Source organism: Pleurodeles waltl, chromosome 1_2, assembly GCF_031143425.1.
Source record: "Pleurodeles waltl isolate 20211129_DDA chromosome 1_2, aPleWal1.hap1.20221129, whole genome shotgun sequence".
NCBI lineage: Eukaryota > Metazoa > Chordata > Amphibia > Caudata > Salamandridae > Pleurodeles > Pleurodeles waltl.
The window spans coordinates 1,124,158,861-1,124,172,711 of NC_090437.1; the positions used below are offsets into that span (position 1 = coordinate 1,124,158,861).

At 43.7% G+C, this 13,851-nt stretch overlaps 1 protein-coding gene across 20 annotated transcripts in view; it reads left to right on the forward strand.

The window, feature by feature from the left end:
• The window catches only part of PROM1 (prominin 1), a 616,480-nt gene that overhangs the window by 447,853 nt on the left and 154,776 nt on the right, over positions 1 to 13,851 (forward strand). For all 20 annotated transcript variants that reach the window (XM_069202406.1, XM_069202442.1, XM_069202511.1 and 17 more), the window contains one exon: positions 1,947 to 2,031. In XM_069202406.1, the coding sequence (XP_069058507.1) occupies positions 1,947 to 2,031 (85 nt within the window). The remainder of the gene's footprint in view (positions 1 to 1,946; positions 2,032 to 13,851) is intronic.

Sequence of the window (13,851 nt, forward strand, 5' to 3'; positions counted from 1 at the left end):
TCTCTCACATACACAGCAGCAACTATTGCTGGTGTCCAATCATACAAATACCATTTACTTTCCCGCCAGATAGAAACCCAATACCGTCTTTGTTACGTTTTCCAGCAGGACAAGAGAGACTCATGCCGGCTCATTACTATCATTTAACCGACCAATGATTGTTGTATCTGACTACATAGTTCAGCCTGACCTTATGTAGTGATTAATGGTGAACTCCTACATCCGAGAAAACAGCATACCAGTTTTTTGAATGAGCACCCAGTACAAATCCTACTGAGGCATCCAAAAATAGAAAACTATAGCTGCAGAAACAAACAAAGAAATAATTATTAATAAATTAATGTCTGTGTTTCACAGATTCTTGTTGTTTCTTCTTTATGAATGCAAACTGAAATGTATTTACAAAATATTTTTCAAATCTTATTCTTTATGGTTGTTTGTCAAGAATTGTTTGCCATGTTAAATTTTTTCTGTTGCGTAGAACAGAACAGAAGCATCTATGTTATTTAGGAACGTTCTATGACAGTGGTTCCCAACCTTTAGACTTCTGTGGACCCCCACGTTATCATTACTGGATCCCAGGGACCCTCACTGAATCATTATTGGAATCTGGGGACTCCCAACTGAGTCATTACTGAAAGCTGGGGACCTAATTTGTTCATATCATTTAATTTTGCTCAGTAGCAGTGGACCACCTGAGGAGGTGCCCGGACCACAGGTTGGGAACCACTGTTCAATGACATTATCCAAAATTCACTGTTTTTGTTTTTTTAACTGGTCATTATTGTTAAATGATAAATGAGTGGTTTTTCATGCATTCAATGCAATTTATGCATTTAACTAAAAGTGGTATAATTTCATAAAAAATGTGGTGATGCCACATTTCGGTAAATTACTCCCAATTTAATTCTACATTCTGGGTAATATAGAGGGTACCAGTGGCGCTAGGGGTACTATTTAATTAGTGGTATTATGACAAATAGCCCAGAAGTCAGTAACCGACCCTTCGTTTTTAGGGTCGAGCCTGCGAATGCATGCGCTAGCTCATGTGTTTAGTTTATGAGACACTGTTGTGTTCAGTAAAGGGCTAGGAGCCTGCCTGTCACTCACCATTTGTTGTTTTGCGTGGCACTCTTCTTTATAGCCTCGTAATTTGTCAAGGCATGTCTGGCATCATTTCCGTTCCTCTGTGGGGAGCAGGGATCAAGCACTGATTGATTTCAACCTTATTAGTACCCCTCTGCAGCTCCCGACGTGATCGAGGTACTATTATGTACTAACTTCAAGTGCCCCTCAGGACAAACACATTTGCTAAATTTTATTTTTAATGCTAACTTTATTTTATTTTATTAAGTCATCTTTTCTCAGTTTCCACTCGTGTTTTTTTTGTTTTTGCTCGTGGGCGCTGTTGTCAAAAGATGACAATTAACATTTTCAAAATATGCGAGACCTATGGCATTGCAAATGATTGTTTTAACTGGCATTTCTAAAGCCATGCTGGGAACTGTTCATGTGATACTCAAAATATACTCTGATAACTTGCACTTATGCCTTTGTTGACTGAATAGATCAAGGAGCATACTTTCGAAGAATGAAACTCTGAGTTTAAAGGCTATAAATTAAAATATGTTTTTATATATTTTTACCCTTTTGGCTAAAAGAGACTGATTGAAAGTGCAAGAGTATGTATGTATTTATTGAAAATACTCGAGGCTAGAGATTACAATATTATTATATTTTGAACCATAAAATATGAAATGTTAATACAAATAGTGCTAACTACCTTTCAGTGCAAACCGTGGGATGAATTTCATTCCCCGTCTCATTTTTTGCAGATGACTTCCATCCGATTGCTTACACTGCTCCATTCTGTTTTTTTAAATAAATATGCTGCACGGAAAAGTGCAAATATTTCAGTAATCACTTCATAATTATTCATTTTACAGTGACTGTAAAGAGAACAAAGGGATTTACTCTGCGCTCCAGATAGAAAATGTTTTTCATCTAAATGAGCTCCTAAACATCAGCAAGGTAAGCAACAAATAATTGTGTGTTTAATCCACTGCTTTCAGATAGCAATATTGATGTTGAGGATGGCGACAACTCATTAATGTCATATTGATTACGACGTGCAAACATTTAACCTCTATTATACACAGAAGGTTGCACTCCCTGTATGAAAACATGTTTCTAATTTTATTACCTATTACAGTCTGCTCAAACACACTTCTTTCATTGTAGAAAAATCACATTGTTTTCCTATTTAGTAAAAAGGAACTTTAGCAATGCTTAGTGCTAGGGCCTGCCATGTGAAAAGCAGCTCCCTAATCACAACACAAACTGCCACTTATAAATTTAGCTTTGTATAATATCTTGGCCAAGCGATGTAGTTCCCTTCTGCCACCAAATTCCCCCACTCCCTACTTACAAGATGGCTCAGAGGTGAAAATATCCTAAATCAGATAATGAGATCTCATCATTAGCCTTCCAGCTGCCCAGAAAACAGCTGTCTTGTCAAATTGTGGTTAGAGTATTTGCTGCTGGATCTGACGTAGCCAGCTGGCAAGGATGGATGGCAGTTGGGTAGCAGAGGCAACCACCAGCTCAGTGCTGCCAGTAGCTGACATGTTGCTCACCACGGAGCACAGAGACAGTCTCTGGACCCACAACACATGCACAGTAGGTCAGGAGAGGAGGCAAATTGCTGTTGTGCCTAGCATTGTCCTTCCCTCATGGCATGCACCGGACAGTCCTCAAGACTATCAGGTGGAACAGGGACATCAGCTTGGTGGGGCCTGCACTGCTAAGCCAATGTCTGATGTGCCCTGCTATTATTTCACATGGTCCAGCCACCCCTTTAATTAAGAGGTCGAACCGCTAGTAGCAGTGGCTCCACCCGGGTGTAGATGAGGGCCTTAAAGAAAACACTCATTTTTAGGCTCCTTTAATTTTTCTCTGCTGTGTTCACTTAATAGCTGGCATGCAGTCATTTAAGACAGAATGCATTCATACATTCATTTATTTTATGTATCAACAAACATAGGAATTCTTTCATCAAGAGGAGATAGTGATTTTGATGAGAAGAGGTCAGGGGGTTGAAAGAGTGGTTTGACAGTGCAACCTTTATGACAAGCAATAAAGTAACCCATATTCTACAAAACAAAAGTTATTACAAGTCATCCCTGAAGACCATTACCTCAGATTAGATACCTTTGTGAGTTAAGATTCATTTACACATAGAAACATTCAAAGCTCTGAACTACAGAAGGACATAGATGTTCCTGGTCTTTTATTTAATACTTGGAAGGGCTGCTGGCAAATGGAAAACAGAGCCCATTCCTGTCTGACTTTGGTTTGTTGTTGTTTCATCAAATTCCCAATAGTAGTTTGTCAGACCTTAATTAAATCATTACTTTTTGAACCTGTTGCCAACTTGGTAAGGGTTGATTGTGAAGTTAAGATTAGCTCACAACAGGGTCCTGGTTGGCTCCAGTTATTCTGAAGAAAATAGATCAAACCACTTACAAATGCATCAACGACCTATGCTTTGAAATAGAAAGTTTTGATGACTCAGAGTATTTGAAGTTTCTTTTAGTACCACATCTTAAACAGAGACCATTAAGCCTCTTTCACTATTTCAGTGAGTCTGTGTCATAACCACAGTGTTTTGTTGCTAAGGGTTTGCACCTTTGCAGAGCTAACCTGTACTCTCCATTGCTTAGTCCTCTCCAAATTTCAAATACTGTCTTCCTGGATATCTCCCTGATCCTCTATTGTTTGATACTGTAGGGAAATCCCACCTCACCCTCATGCTAATAAAATAGGACCCCTCTATGTTATCCACATTACATATAAATTTGTTAACCAATCCTGCTTCACCAACCAGCTGGCCTTAATAAATTTACAACATCTGACATTATAGGACAGGCTGGAGAAAACTCCATTAAGTGTGTCCTCTTCAGAGAAGGAAATCGAATATACATATTCTGGGGCTGACTTCAGGACCCTACAAATTAATTGTCAGATATACTTTCTTTAGCCTGAGCTACAAGAACCACCCACCATTTGTCAGCATTTCATATAACTTGGGGGTTATTTATCCATTTGCTGAGTTTGTTGTCACTGTGATGATGTACGACTGTTGGGAAAGGTGGCTTGGAATCACCACTTTATTGCCAGGTAAAAGTCCTTCAAATGTGCAGCCCTCTAGTTTTCCACCAAGAACACAAAGGATGCCTCTTTTACCAGCAGTCAATTTAGCAGTGGCCAATTGCCTCTAGAGTCTTTGGTGAGGAGTCCTGTGCAACCACGTCATCTGCATGGGTCGCTCCTTAGTAAGAAGCTGTGCCACATGGCCATCCTAGATGTGCAGCCCGCTAGCATCTGGGTCAACAACAGCTCACCATCAGGTCTGCCACCATCCTACCTCACTTGATTCCACTGAGGTTCCCTAGTACTAAGGAGGAGTCTGTGTCTCCTCCTTTGGGGCTAAGCAGAAACCATATTTTCCTTGAGTGTCAGCACATTGGGGGTTAGGAGTACTGTTGCCTTGTTCATTTTTTCCCAGGAATGTCTCATTATAAGGTCTGTCATTTCCTGTGTTCTGCTTAGGCTTCTACACCAGGCAGTGTTACTGTAAGTCAGTCTGATTGTCTCTCTCTGGCAAGTCGGCCTCACTGGTGGAAGCGTTGGTCTCTTCTCCTTACAAATTATAGAGAGTATATGAAAGTGGTTGTGTAAATACACTAATATTGATAGGTGTGAATTAGATGCATCCAACAATGTTATATTGGTCAAACAACAGTGCAATGTTGTTAGAAATTGGGTTTTTGGTTGACAGAGGTATTCACCCTGATAAAGTAGGAACCACAATCATAGTCAGGATAAGTCACGAACACACCTAAAATTAACCTATGCTCAACCTCTTGTAGTTGGGCACAGAGCAGGGAGGCTTAACTTAGAGGCAATGTGTAAAGTAATTGTGCAACACTTCAAACAGTAAAACAGTGAAAGTACCACTCACAAAATTCCACACTTGGATAGAAAAATAGAGCTTAATTGAATAAATAAAACAAGACTAAAACAACAAAACAATTAGTAGGACTTAAGTTATGAATTTTTAATAAACTGTAGAAAAGTGCTTTGAAGCAAAAAGCGCCAACTGGCGCTATCTGGTCATGCCAGACTGGGACAAACTCAAAAGTTCAGGCTAACCACATTGGAGTGCTGGCCAGCTACAGGCACCCAGTTGGGCCCACTGAACAAATAACCTTAAACTCTAGTGTAGGAGTGTTGCAGTGGTTCTGAACCACACTGCCAAGGAGATGCATCAAAGTTCCCCACGCAGTGGTGGTGTTGCGTTGGAGCTGAGATGCAATGGAGTTCAGGTGCAGTAGTTGGCTTCCTTGATGATGAGGCAATGTGCTGATTACAATGAGCATAGTGGCTGTGATGCAGAGTTCGGCATCGCCGTTGAGGCAGTCATTGATGGGGAAGCAGGAGCCCAGGACTAGTGTGACACAATTTTTGCAGGTCAGGCCCACAGCTGGCAGCGTCTAGTTGGGTTGGTTGGAAGTCTTTTATGTTCCTGAGACCTCAGATCAGGAGTCCTCTTGGAGTCACTCTGGGTTCTGTGTTGGAGAGGTGCAGGTCTTTCTCACCCAGGCAAGAGGACAGCCAGGAAGCAGTTCGTCCAGAGCAGCAGTCCAGCAGAGTGGCAGTCTTTGAAGTACACAAAGGTCCTCCCTTCTTGCCCTTTGTGTGGGAACAGGAGGCAGCCTATGCAGGTGTAAGTGTGAGGCTGTGGCTAGCTCCTCCATCCCACCCAGTCAGGATAGCCCATCAGGGCCCATCAAGTCACACCTAAGCTCCCATTGTTTGTGGTTGTCTAGAGGGAAAACAAAATGCCCAACTGTCACCCACTTCCACCAAGTGATCAGAGACAGGCACACAGGGCTAAGAGAAGGAAAATTGCAATTTTCTAAAATTGGCATTTTCAAAATTGTAACAACAGATCTGACCTTACTATTAAAGAGGATTTAATTTTACTGTGGAATAGGTTCTAACCACAATAGATATGCCTCCTCTCAGGCAGGAATTGAAGCTTATTTAATGTAATAAGGAATCCCCAATTTTATCTTCTGAGAAGGTGAGGCCTCACAGTAGTGATAAACAAATTTGGGAATTGTTCACTACCAGGGCATAAAAAAATTAAAGGGACATGCCCTATCTTTTAATTACATAACACCCTGCCCTATGGGCTACCTGGAGCCACACTTAGAGGTTAGTCATTTGTAATAAATGGGATGCTTAAGGCTTGGGAAGAAGGATTAAATGCCAAGTCAACATTTCAGTGTGACACTGTATTCAGGTTGCAATGGCAGGCCTGGGGCGTGTTTAAAGGGCTACTTAAGAGAGTGGCACAATCAGTGCATTTAATATACAGCCCTGGGCACATGTAGTGCACTTTACTAGGGATGTGTAAGTCAATTAAATATGCGAATTAAGTATATACCAGTCAAACCAGGTTTAAGAGACTCAGCACAAGCACTGGATAGCAGTGGTAAAGTGCACAGAGTTCTAAGGCCAACAAAAACAAATTAAGCAAAGAAGTGGCGGGAATGGCTACCCTGGTGGTCAAGTGAGACACTGCCCGCACCTGACCAGAACCCCCTTCACTGACAATGTGGTGGAGGGGTGTTGATTGGTGTGCTTGCCAGGAGCTACCGATTTATGAGGCAAGAGAGTGGCCCCAGAAGCATGACAAGATTTGGGGCAAGTGGTGGATGTATCATGACTAGCTGTGAGAGCTTAATGGCCCTGTGTTTGCCCTGATTGTGTGTTTAATGCTGGGTGGTGTGGTTTAGTTCTACTGTATGTTGTTAGTGTTGAAAATCAATAAAAGTTAGTTATCAAAAGGTGAGGGAAAAGGCAAAACGTTTGGGATGACCCTGCAGATACAGACATTTCCAACAGAAAACAATCTCAAAGGGACAGTTTTGAAACGGTTTCACTATTTTGTCTGCAGTGGCTTTTAGACAACAGCAGTCCCACTTGGTCTTCTCATTTAAGTCCATTTACAAAAGATAAACACCAACAAGTTGGTGGTGGGCAACAAACATGGAATTTGGAACTCCACGTTAAGCCATGGGTAGAGTATTTAACCTGTGTCACTAAAACTAAACACAATGGTGGTCATTATGACCCTGGCGGTATTACAACCGCAGGGCCAAAACGACGGGAGCACCGCCAACAGGCTGGTGGTGCCTCCCGGCATATTTTGACTGTGGCGGTAGCGCCGCGGTCGCACCACCGGGGCCGGCGGTTTTCTGCCACAATGGCCCCGGCGGATGTAATCCGCCAGGGCAGCGCTGCTTGCAGCGCTGCCCAGGGGATTACGAGTCCCCGACCGCCAGCCTTTTCTGGCGGTCTGAACTGCCAGGAAAAGGCTGGCAGTACGGGGAGTCGTGGGGCCCCTGGGGGCCCCTGCGGCATGGGCAGTGCAGGGGCCCCCTGACAGGGCCCCATGCAGCTTTTCACTGTCTGCTATGCAGACAGTGAAAAGCGCGACGGGTGCAACTCCACCCGTCACACGGCCGCAACACCGCCGGCTCCCATGTTGCGGCCCACATCCCCGCTGGATGGCAGGAGTGTGGCCGCATTGGCGGCCGCACTGCCGCCCGCCAATGTTGTAATGAGGCCCAATGTGAGCTTTAAATTGTCCTTTGTACCACAGATTTAGGGTATTCTGGGGGTCATTTTGACCTCAGCGGTCTTTCTTCATTGGTGTCAGTTTGCCGCTCGGCCTATTATGACCGTTGGCAGCTCTCCGTCCTTTTACGGACGGAGAGCCGCCAACAGCCATACTGGCGGGAGGCGGGGAAGTGGAGGTTGCTACACCTCCACGGCCACGCCAACAGAACACCGCCCAGCGAATCACATCCTGTGATTCGCCGTGGCGGTGTTCTGTTGGCGGTGTGGTGTCGGCAGAGCTGCCCCCATGGCTCCCGTCCCCTCCCTGAGGATCGTCGGACCAGGTAAGTCAATCGTCCGTGAGAGGAGGGGTGGGGGGGTGCTGTGTGTTGTGTGGGTGCATGGGGGTGTGCGTGTGTGTATGTAGAGGGGGTGTGTGAGTGCGTGTATGCCTGCAGGGGTGTTGTGTGTATGGGAATGAGTGCGTGTATGTCTGTGGGTATGTCTGTATGGATGTGTGCATGTAAGTTTGAATGTGGATGTGCGTGTATGACTGTGTGTGTGGATGTAGGCATGTATGTCGGCGTGTGTGCGTGTAAATATGTAGGTGGTGCCTGCATGCGTGTCTTGTGGGTATGGGTGAAGTGATGTTGGGGGTCGGGGTGGGGAGGGGGGCCCTGCTACCTTTTGGGGGGTGGCAGGGGTGGTGGGGGGGTAGGGGAGGAAGTCGGGGTGGGGCTGGGGAGTGGGGGAGACCCTATCAGTGCCAGGGAAGGAGTTCGCTGGCACTGATAGTGCTTACCACCATGGATTTCATGGCGGTTCAAACAGCTGGAAATCCACAGCGGTAAGCCGGGTCCAAATACCGCCGGCGGTATAGTGACGGCCGCCGGGCTGGAATGGAGAACCGGCGGATGACCATGGCGGTAACTGCCATGGTCATAGTTCCACAAAGTAAGACCGCCAGCCTGTTGGCGGTCTTACCACCATTTCTCTGCCTTCCGCCAGGGTTGTAATGACCCCCTCTGAGAGCAACATCTGTAAAAATGGTATACTAGCTTTTTTATTAAGTAATTGTTGTTTATGGAAATGCAGACCTTTATCTACTCATTTTTATTGAAACAAATTAGGTAAACAGTATTTTACGTAGCACATCAAGTCTATCACCAGAAAGGTCCTCAAACTTTGATACGAGAGTTTCAGGCATTGTGCTCCTTATCACACTTTGAGAATGTTTCAAATTAGACATATTGTTTGTATCCACTTTTACTGTAAGAAGAGTGACCTGTGCTTCAGTTTGATAGTTAGTTCTGTAAATTCCATTCCTCTATTCATTTTGGTGCCATGTCTCTCTTAAGGTAAAATCAAAAAATGGTTGTTGCCCAGATGGGCTTGGCTACTCCTCTGGATGTCTCTGGCTAGTTCTGATTCTCACCACACCTAGAAGCTACTGCTTTGTTACATGTTCATAGGAGATCACACATCCTACAGCAGAAATGCTTATTTTGAACTGCAAGCAACTAGGAAATTTTTATTTTGAACAACTGATAGCTACTTGCATCCAAGCTTTAGTCGGACAACCTTACCTCCTAGGGGAGTGGTAGTTCTTACTTACTCTAGATTAGCAAGACCACCTACCCATTTAGCGGATTGTATCCATTTCTAAGAAGTGAAAGCTCAGAATGCTTTTGCTTCATACAGTTTGAAAATACAGCCCACACAATTGTTGCATCAGTTCAGTAACAAGATTTTAAAGGTCTTTTGTCACAAAAGCAGTGGCTTCTCCAATAACATTCAAGTGTAATGTTATATCCCTTTGAAATAAGCTTCAGTGGTGTTTATCAGTGTCCTGACTGTTTTACATCGACAGGTCGTTTATCTTTAGCATTCCTGAATGACTGGCTAATCAGACCCTCATGTAGAAAGCCAACCATTTCTAGGTTCTGTTTTTAATCAAAATGTAATTTTTGATCACTTAGCAAACATTGATAATGCATCATTATCTGAAGCTGCAGCATATTGTGTTAGTGTTGAATAGGTTTTCTCCTGGTGATTTTAGTCAAAAAGCAGCCTCTTACTTGAAAAGTATACCTGTTGACCTCAGCTTGAAAGTTGCAGATGGCCTCTATTTTGTGGTTAAAATGAAAGCTACTCAGTAGTACTAGGGCACAAATTACCAGCTGTACAGGTCTCACCAGCGTGAATGCCAGACTCCAAATCAGATTATTCATTGTCATGGCACAACAACAGTGGGAAACTAAACTTTTTTCCTATTGTTGCTGCTACATCAAAAGTGAATTACAGGCTGCTCTAACAGGACTCTTGGAGAGAAGGAAGCAAAGTTTCAGGAAAGGGAGAGAAGGCACAGGAAGTGATGGAGTTAGGTGGCAGGCACCCAGCTATTTGTTTTTTAATGTGGGGCAGGATGAGAGGCTATGTCATGTATTGTTCCCCAATTACTCCCCTGCCTTTGCATAGCAGTTAAAAGTAGGATCAACTATTTTTGGGGGCCAGGCATAATATAAAATTATAGATAAGTAAAGAGTGAATAATGAGGTTGTTTTTTTACATTGCCGATTCGAGTGACATTATAGAGAAAGCAAATTTAATTCTCGTTGTCTAGTTCAATGGCTCCCAACCTGTGGTCTGGGGACCCCTGGGAGTCCGTGAAGCCTCCTCAAGGGGTCTGTGACTGCTTAGAAAATTTAATAATACTAACAGATTAGGTCCCCAGCTTTTAGTAATGACTCATTGGGGGGGTCCAATAATGATTCAGTGGGGGTCCACAGGTTCCAGTACTGATAGAGTGGTGGTCCACAGAAGTCAAAAGGTCGGGAACCTCTGGTCTAGTTGATGATACTCAAAACACCTTGGTGAAAATCATCCCCATTATTCAGTATTGCCCATCATTAATTCTATGTTTTATGTAGTTCTGGATAGCTTCCATTGGAAGTCTCTGTGGTGAATACTAGGATCTATTCACAGCAATGATGTAGTAGCAGCAGGAAACAAAAGTTGTTTCCCACTGTTGCTGTCTCACAAAGTAATTTAAAGAAGTGCCGAAAGGACTCTCAGAGAGCCTGTAAGTAAAGCTTTACGTCTAGCGCAGATGTGGGAGCGAAGAGGGTGGAAAAGGCACAAAGGTTGGTAAGGGTGGGTGGGAAGAGGCTAATTTTTTTTCCTACATTTGGGAAAGGGATTGGGACCATGCCATATATAATTCCCACATTCATCCTCTTCCCCTGTATTGCAGTTGAAATCAGGCACAGATTATTTGGGTGAGCCATACACAGCATAACATCATAGATGCTAACAGTGAATAAAGGTTGTGCTTTTCATCTTGGGGTTAACTTCTGGATGACAACATAGAAAACTGAAGCTTTTCTCTCATTGTCTTTTTGGTGTCACCCATAGTCTCTTGTTGAAAAACATTCCTGTTATTTACTGTTTCCCAGTTACAATTCTATATGTTTGTTTAGATTTCTGCACTAGCTCTGTCTTAGTGGACACTGATTTCAGACCTTCTTTAAATCTTTGTTCATCACCTCAGACACTGATCTCGTTATACCAACATTTCCTGAGCCAGCTCCTTCCTTTCCTTTTTAGTGCAACCATCTTAGGCATAACACTATATTTGTTATAAAGAAAGCTTCCTTCATAGCCTTCTTTTTTTATTTTTATTTTATTTGCAGAGAACTGCACACAGAAATCGGAATACATGCCTAACAAGTAACATAAGGAGATGATTACGCACCAGAAATGTAAATTAGGGGAAAGGGGCATCAGCGATGTGAAGAAAAATGGGAGATTAGTTCACTGGTGAGAGGAAGGTGGTGAAGAGGTGGATTTGAAATATTTCTGGAGGCACTATTGTAAAGAGGAAGGAACATTTAGGTGCAGAAGGAGTGGCATTTCTCAGCATGGGACCCTGTAAAGAGAACACCCGTTTGTGTGGTATAGGTTTTGTGACATCAACTGTTGACTTTCAGGCGGACCATCATGGATCTACTCTGTACACAACTGCCTCCTGAGACAAGATCTATTTGCCAGATAATCTAGTGTTATTGAGTGAACATCCTTGAAAATTACACAACAGGCTTTAAAGAGAACAACAAATTTCAGTGAGTTAGCGATATTTACTACAGTAGTACAACCTTCAGCAGAAGCAGTCTGAGGAATGAGACAGCCTTATAATGCCATGCCCCACTGAACAGACAGAACGAGGGCTTGTGTTGCAGGATATTCTATGGGAAGAGCTTGATTATGTTCAGCTGATTTAGACCTATCAATCAATCAGTCATTTGTACATTGCGTTGCTGTCACTCCTGGGGGTATCTTGGTGCCAGGGTGTGATATCTCTTTTGAAGAGCCAGATCATGAGTCTCTTCGTGAAGTCTGCCAGTGAGCTGCAGTTTGGAGGGGGAGGTCATTCCAGGCCTTGGAGATGATGTAGGAAAAAGAGTGGCCACCGCTGCACCAGATTCTGTGTGTGTGCGCGAGGGCCAGATGGGAAGAGCGCAGGTGTCTGGTGGTGGTTCATGTAGTCCAGTCCTTTATCATGTAGGGCTTTGTAGGCATGTGTGAGAAACTTGAAATGACCTGTCTTCTGAACAGGGAGCCAGTGGAAGTTTCTGATATGTGGGTGATATGGAAGCACCTAGGAAGGTCCAGAATGAGTCTGACGTCAGTATTCTGTATTGTGTGGAGTCTCTTTAGAAGCTGGGAGGATATGGCGGCGTAGAGAGCTTTGCCATAGTCATGGTGGGTGGTGACAAGGGCCTGGGTAATGGTATTCCCGGTGTAGGCTGGGATCCACATGAAGATTCTGTGGAGCAAGCAAAGGGTGTGGAAGCAGGTGGAGGCCACTGCTTTGATCTGCCGCTTCATGGTCAGCTTACTGTTGAGGATGATTTCAAGGTTGCGAGCGTGGCTTGTAGGCATGGGAGTGGGTCCTAGTTCAGCTGGCCACCAGCTATGCCACAAATGGAGGTGTTTTTCCCGAAGATCAGGACTTCCGTCTTGTCTGAGTTGAGCTTCAGGCAGTTGGTCTTCATCCAGTCGGCTACGGTGGTCATGGCATTGCGGAAGTTGGTTCTGGTGGTGGAGGGGTCTTCAGTTAGTGAGAGGATCAGTTGAGTATTGTCTGCATAGGAGATAATGTTGAGTCTGTGGGATCTAATGATGTCAGCCAGGGGGGTCATGTAGGTATTGAACTAAGTGAGGCTGAGGGATCGAATCCGTTTTTGAAGAAAATATTTGAATCAATTTAAAAGCCCAGGAATTCTGTGCGTTTGAGCTGTAGGTTGAGAAGTTCTCCAGATTCTTGTTGAGCAAGAGCTGTACAAGATGATGGATTGTGCTCACACAAATGATAATAAAATCACTCTGAGTTTGAGTTTAAAGTACATGGCAGACACATATACTTCAATGGTATACAGGCATGGCTTCAGTTTATAGATGTTTTAAACAAATGTTACTTCAAGGTATGTTGGTGAAGAACAGTGGGCGGAGTACAGGCTCTCTGTACAGAATATATAGCATGAAAACGAGTGTGGATCCCAGGTGGACACCACAGAAGGAGTGGTGCGATGCAGGATAATTCCATTTGAAGAAATTGATTCCTTTCCGAAACATGAGAAGTAAACAGAAGTGCTATTTGAAAGCCTGTGCATCAGGAAAAAGTCTATAATATTGCCTGATTGTCAGCGGTGTCAAATGCCACACCAAGGCAAGGTGGTTATGGTTTTCACCGAACAAGCAATGATGTTTATGCTGGTAATGGTAAAATGATATCAAAGATTGATTTGATTTGGGTTGAGACCTTATAAAGGTTTCAGGTACTCACTAGGAATGCACTGGTCAGAAACTGCCCATTAAAAGATGTCTGGAATGCACCTATAGGTCACTACTAAATAAATGTAGTAATTAGCAATAGATGCGCAAATCAATCAATCAATCAGGAGTTATAAAGTACAGCTAATCACCCAATAGGGTATCCAGGCTCTTGCAGGTCCCGAAAGCTTAGTCGAACAGCCAGGTCTTGAGGGCCATTTGGAAGTCCTGAAGTGAGGTGATGGTCCTGAGGTGGTGGCGAGGCTGTTCCAGGTTTTTGCTGTGAAGTGAGAGATGGTGCATCCTTCACTTCTGCTTTGCTTGATT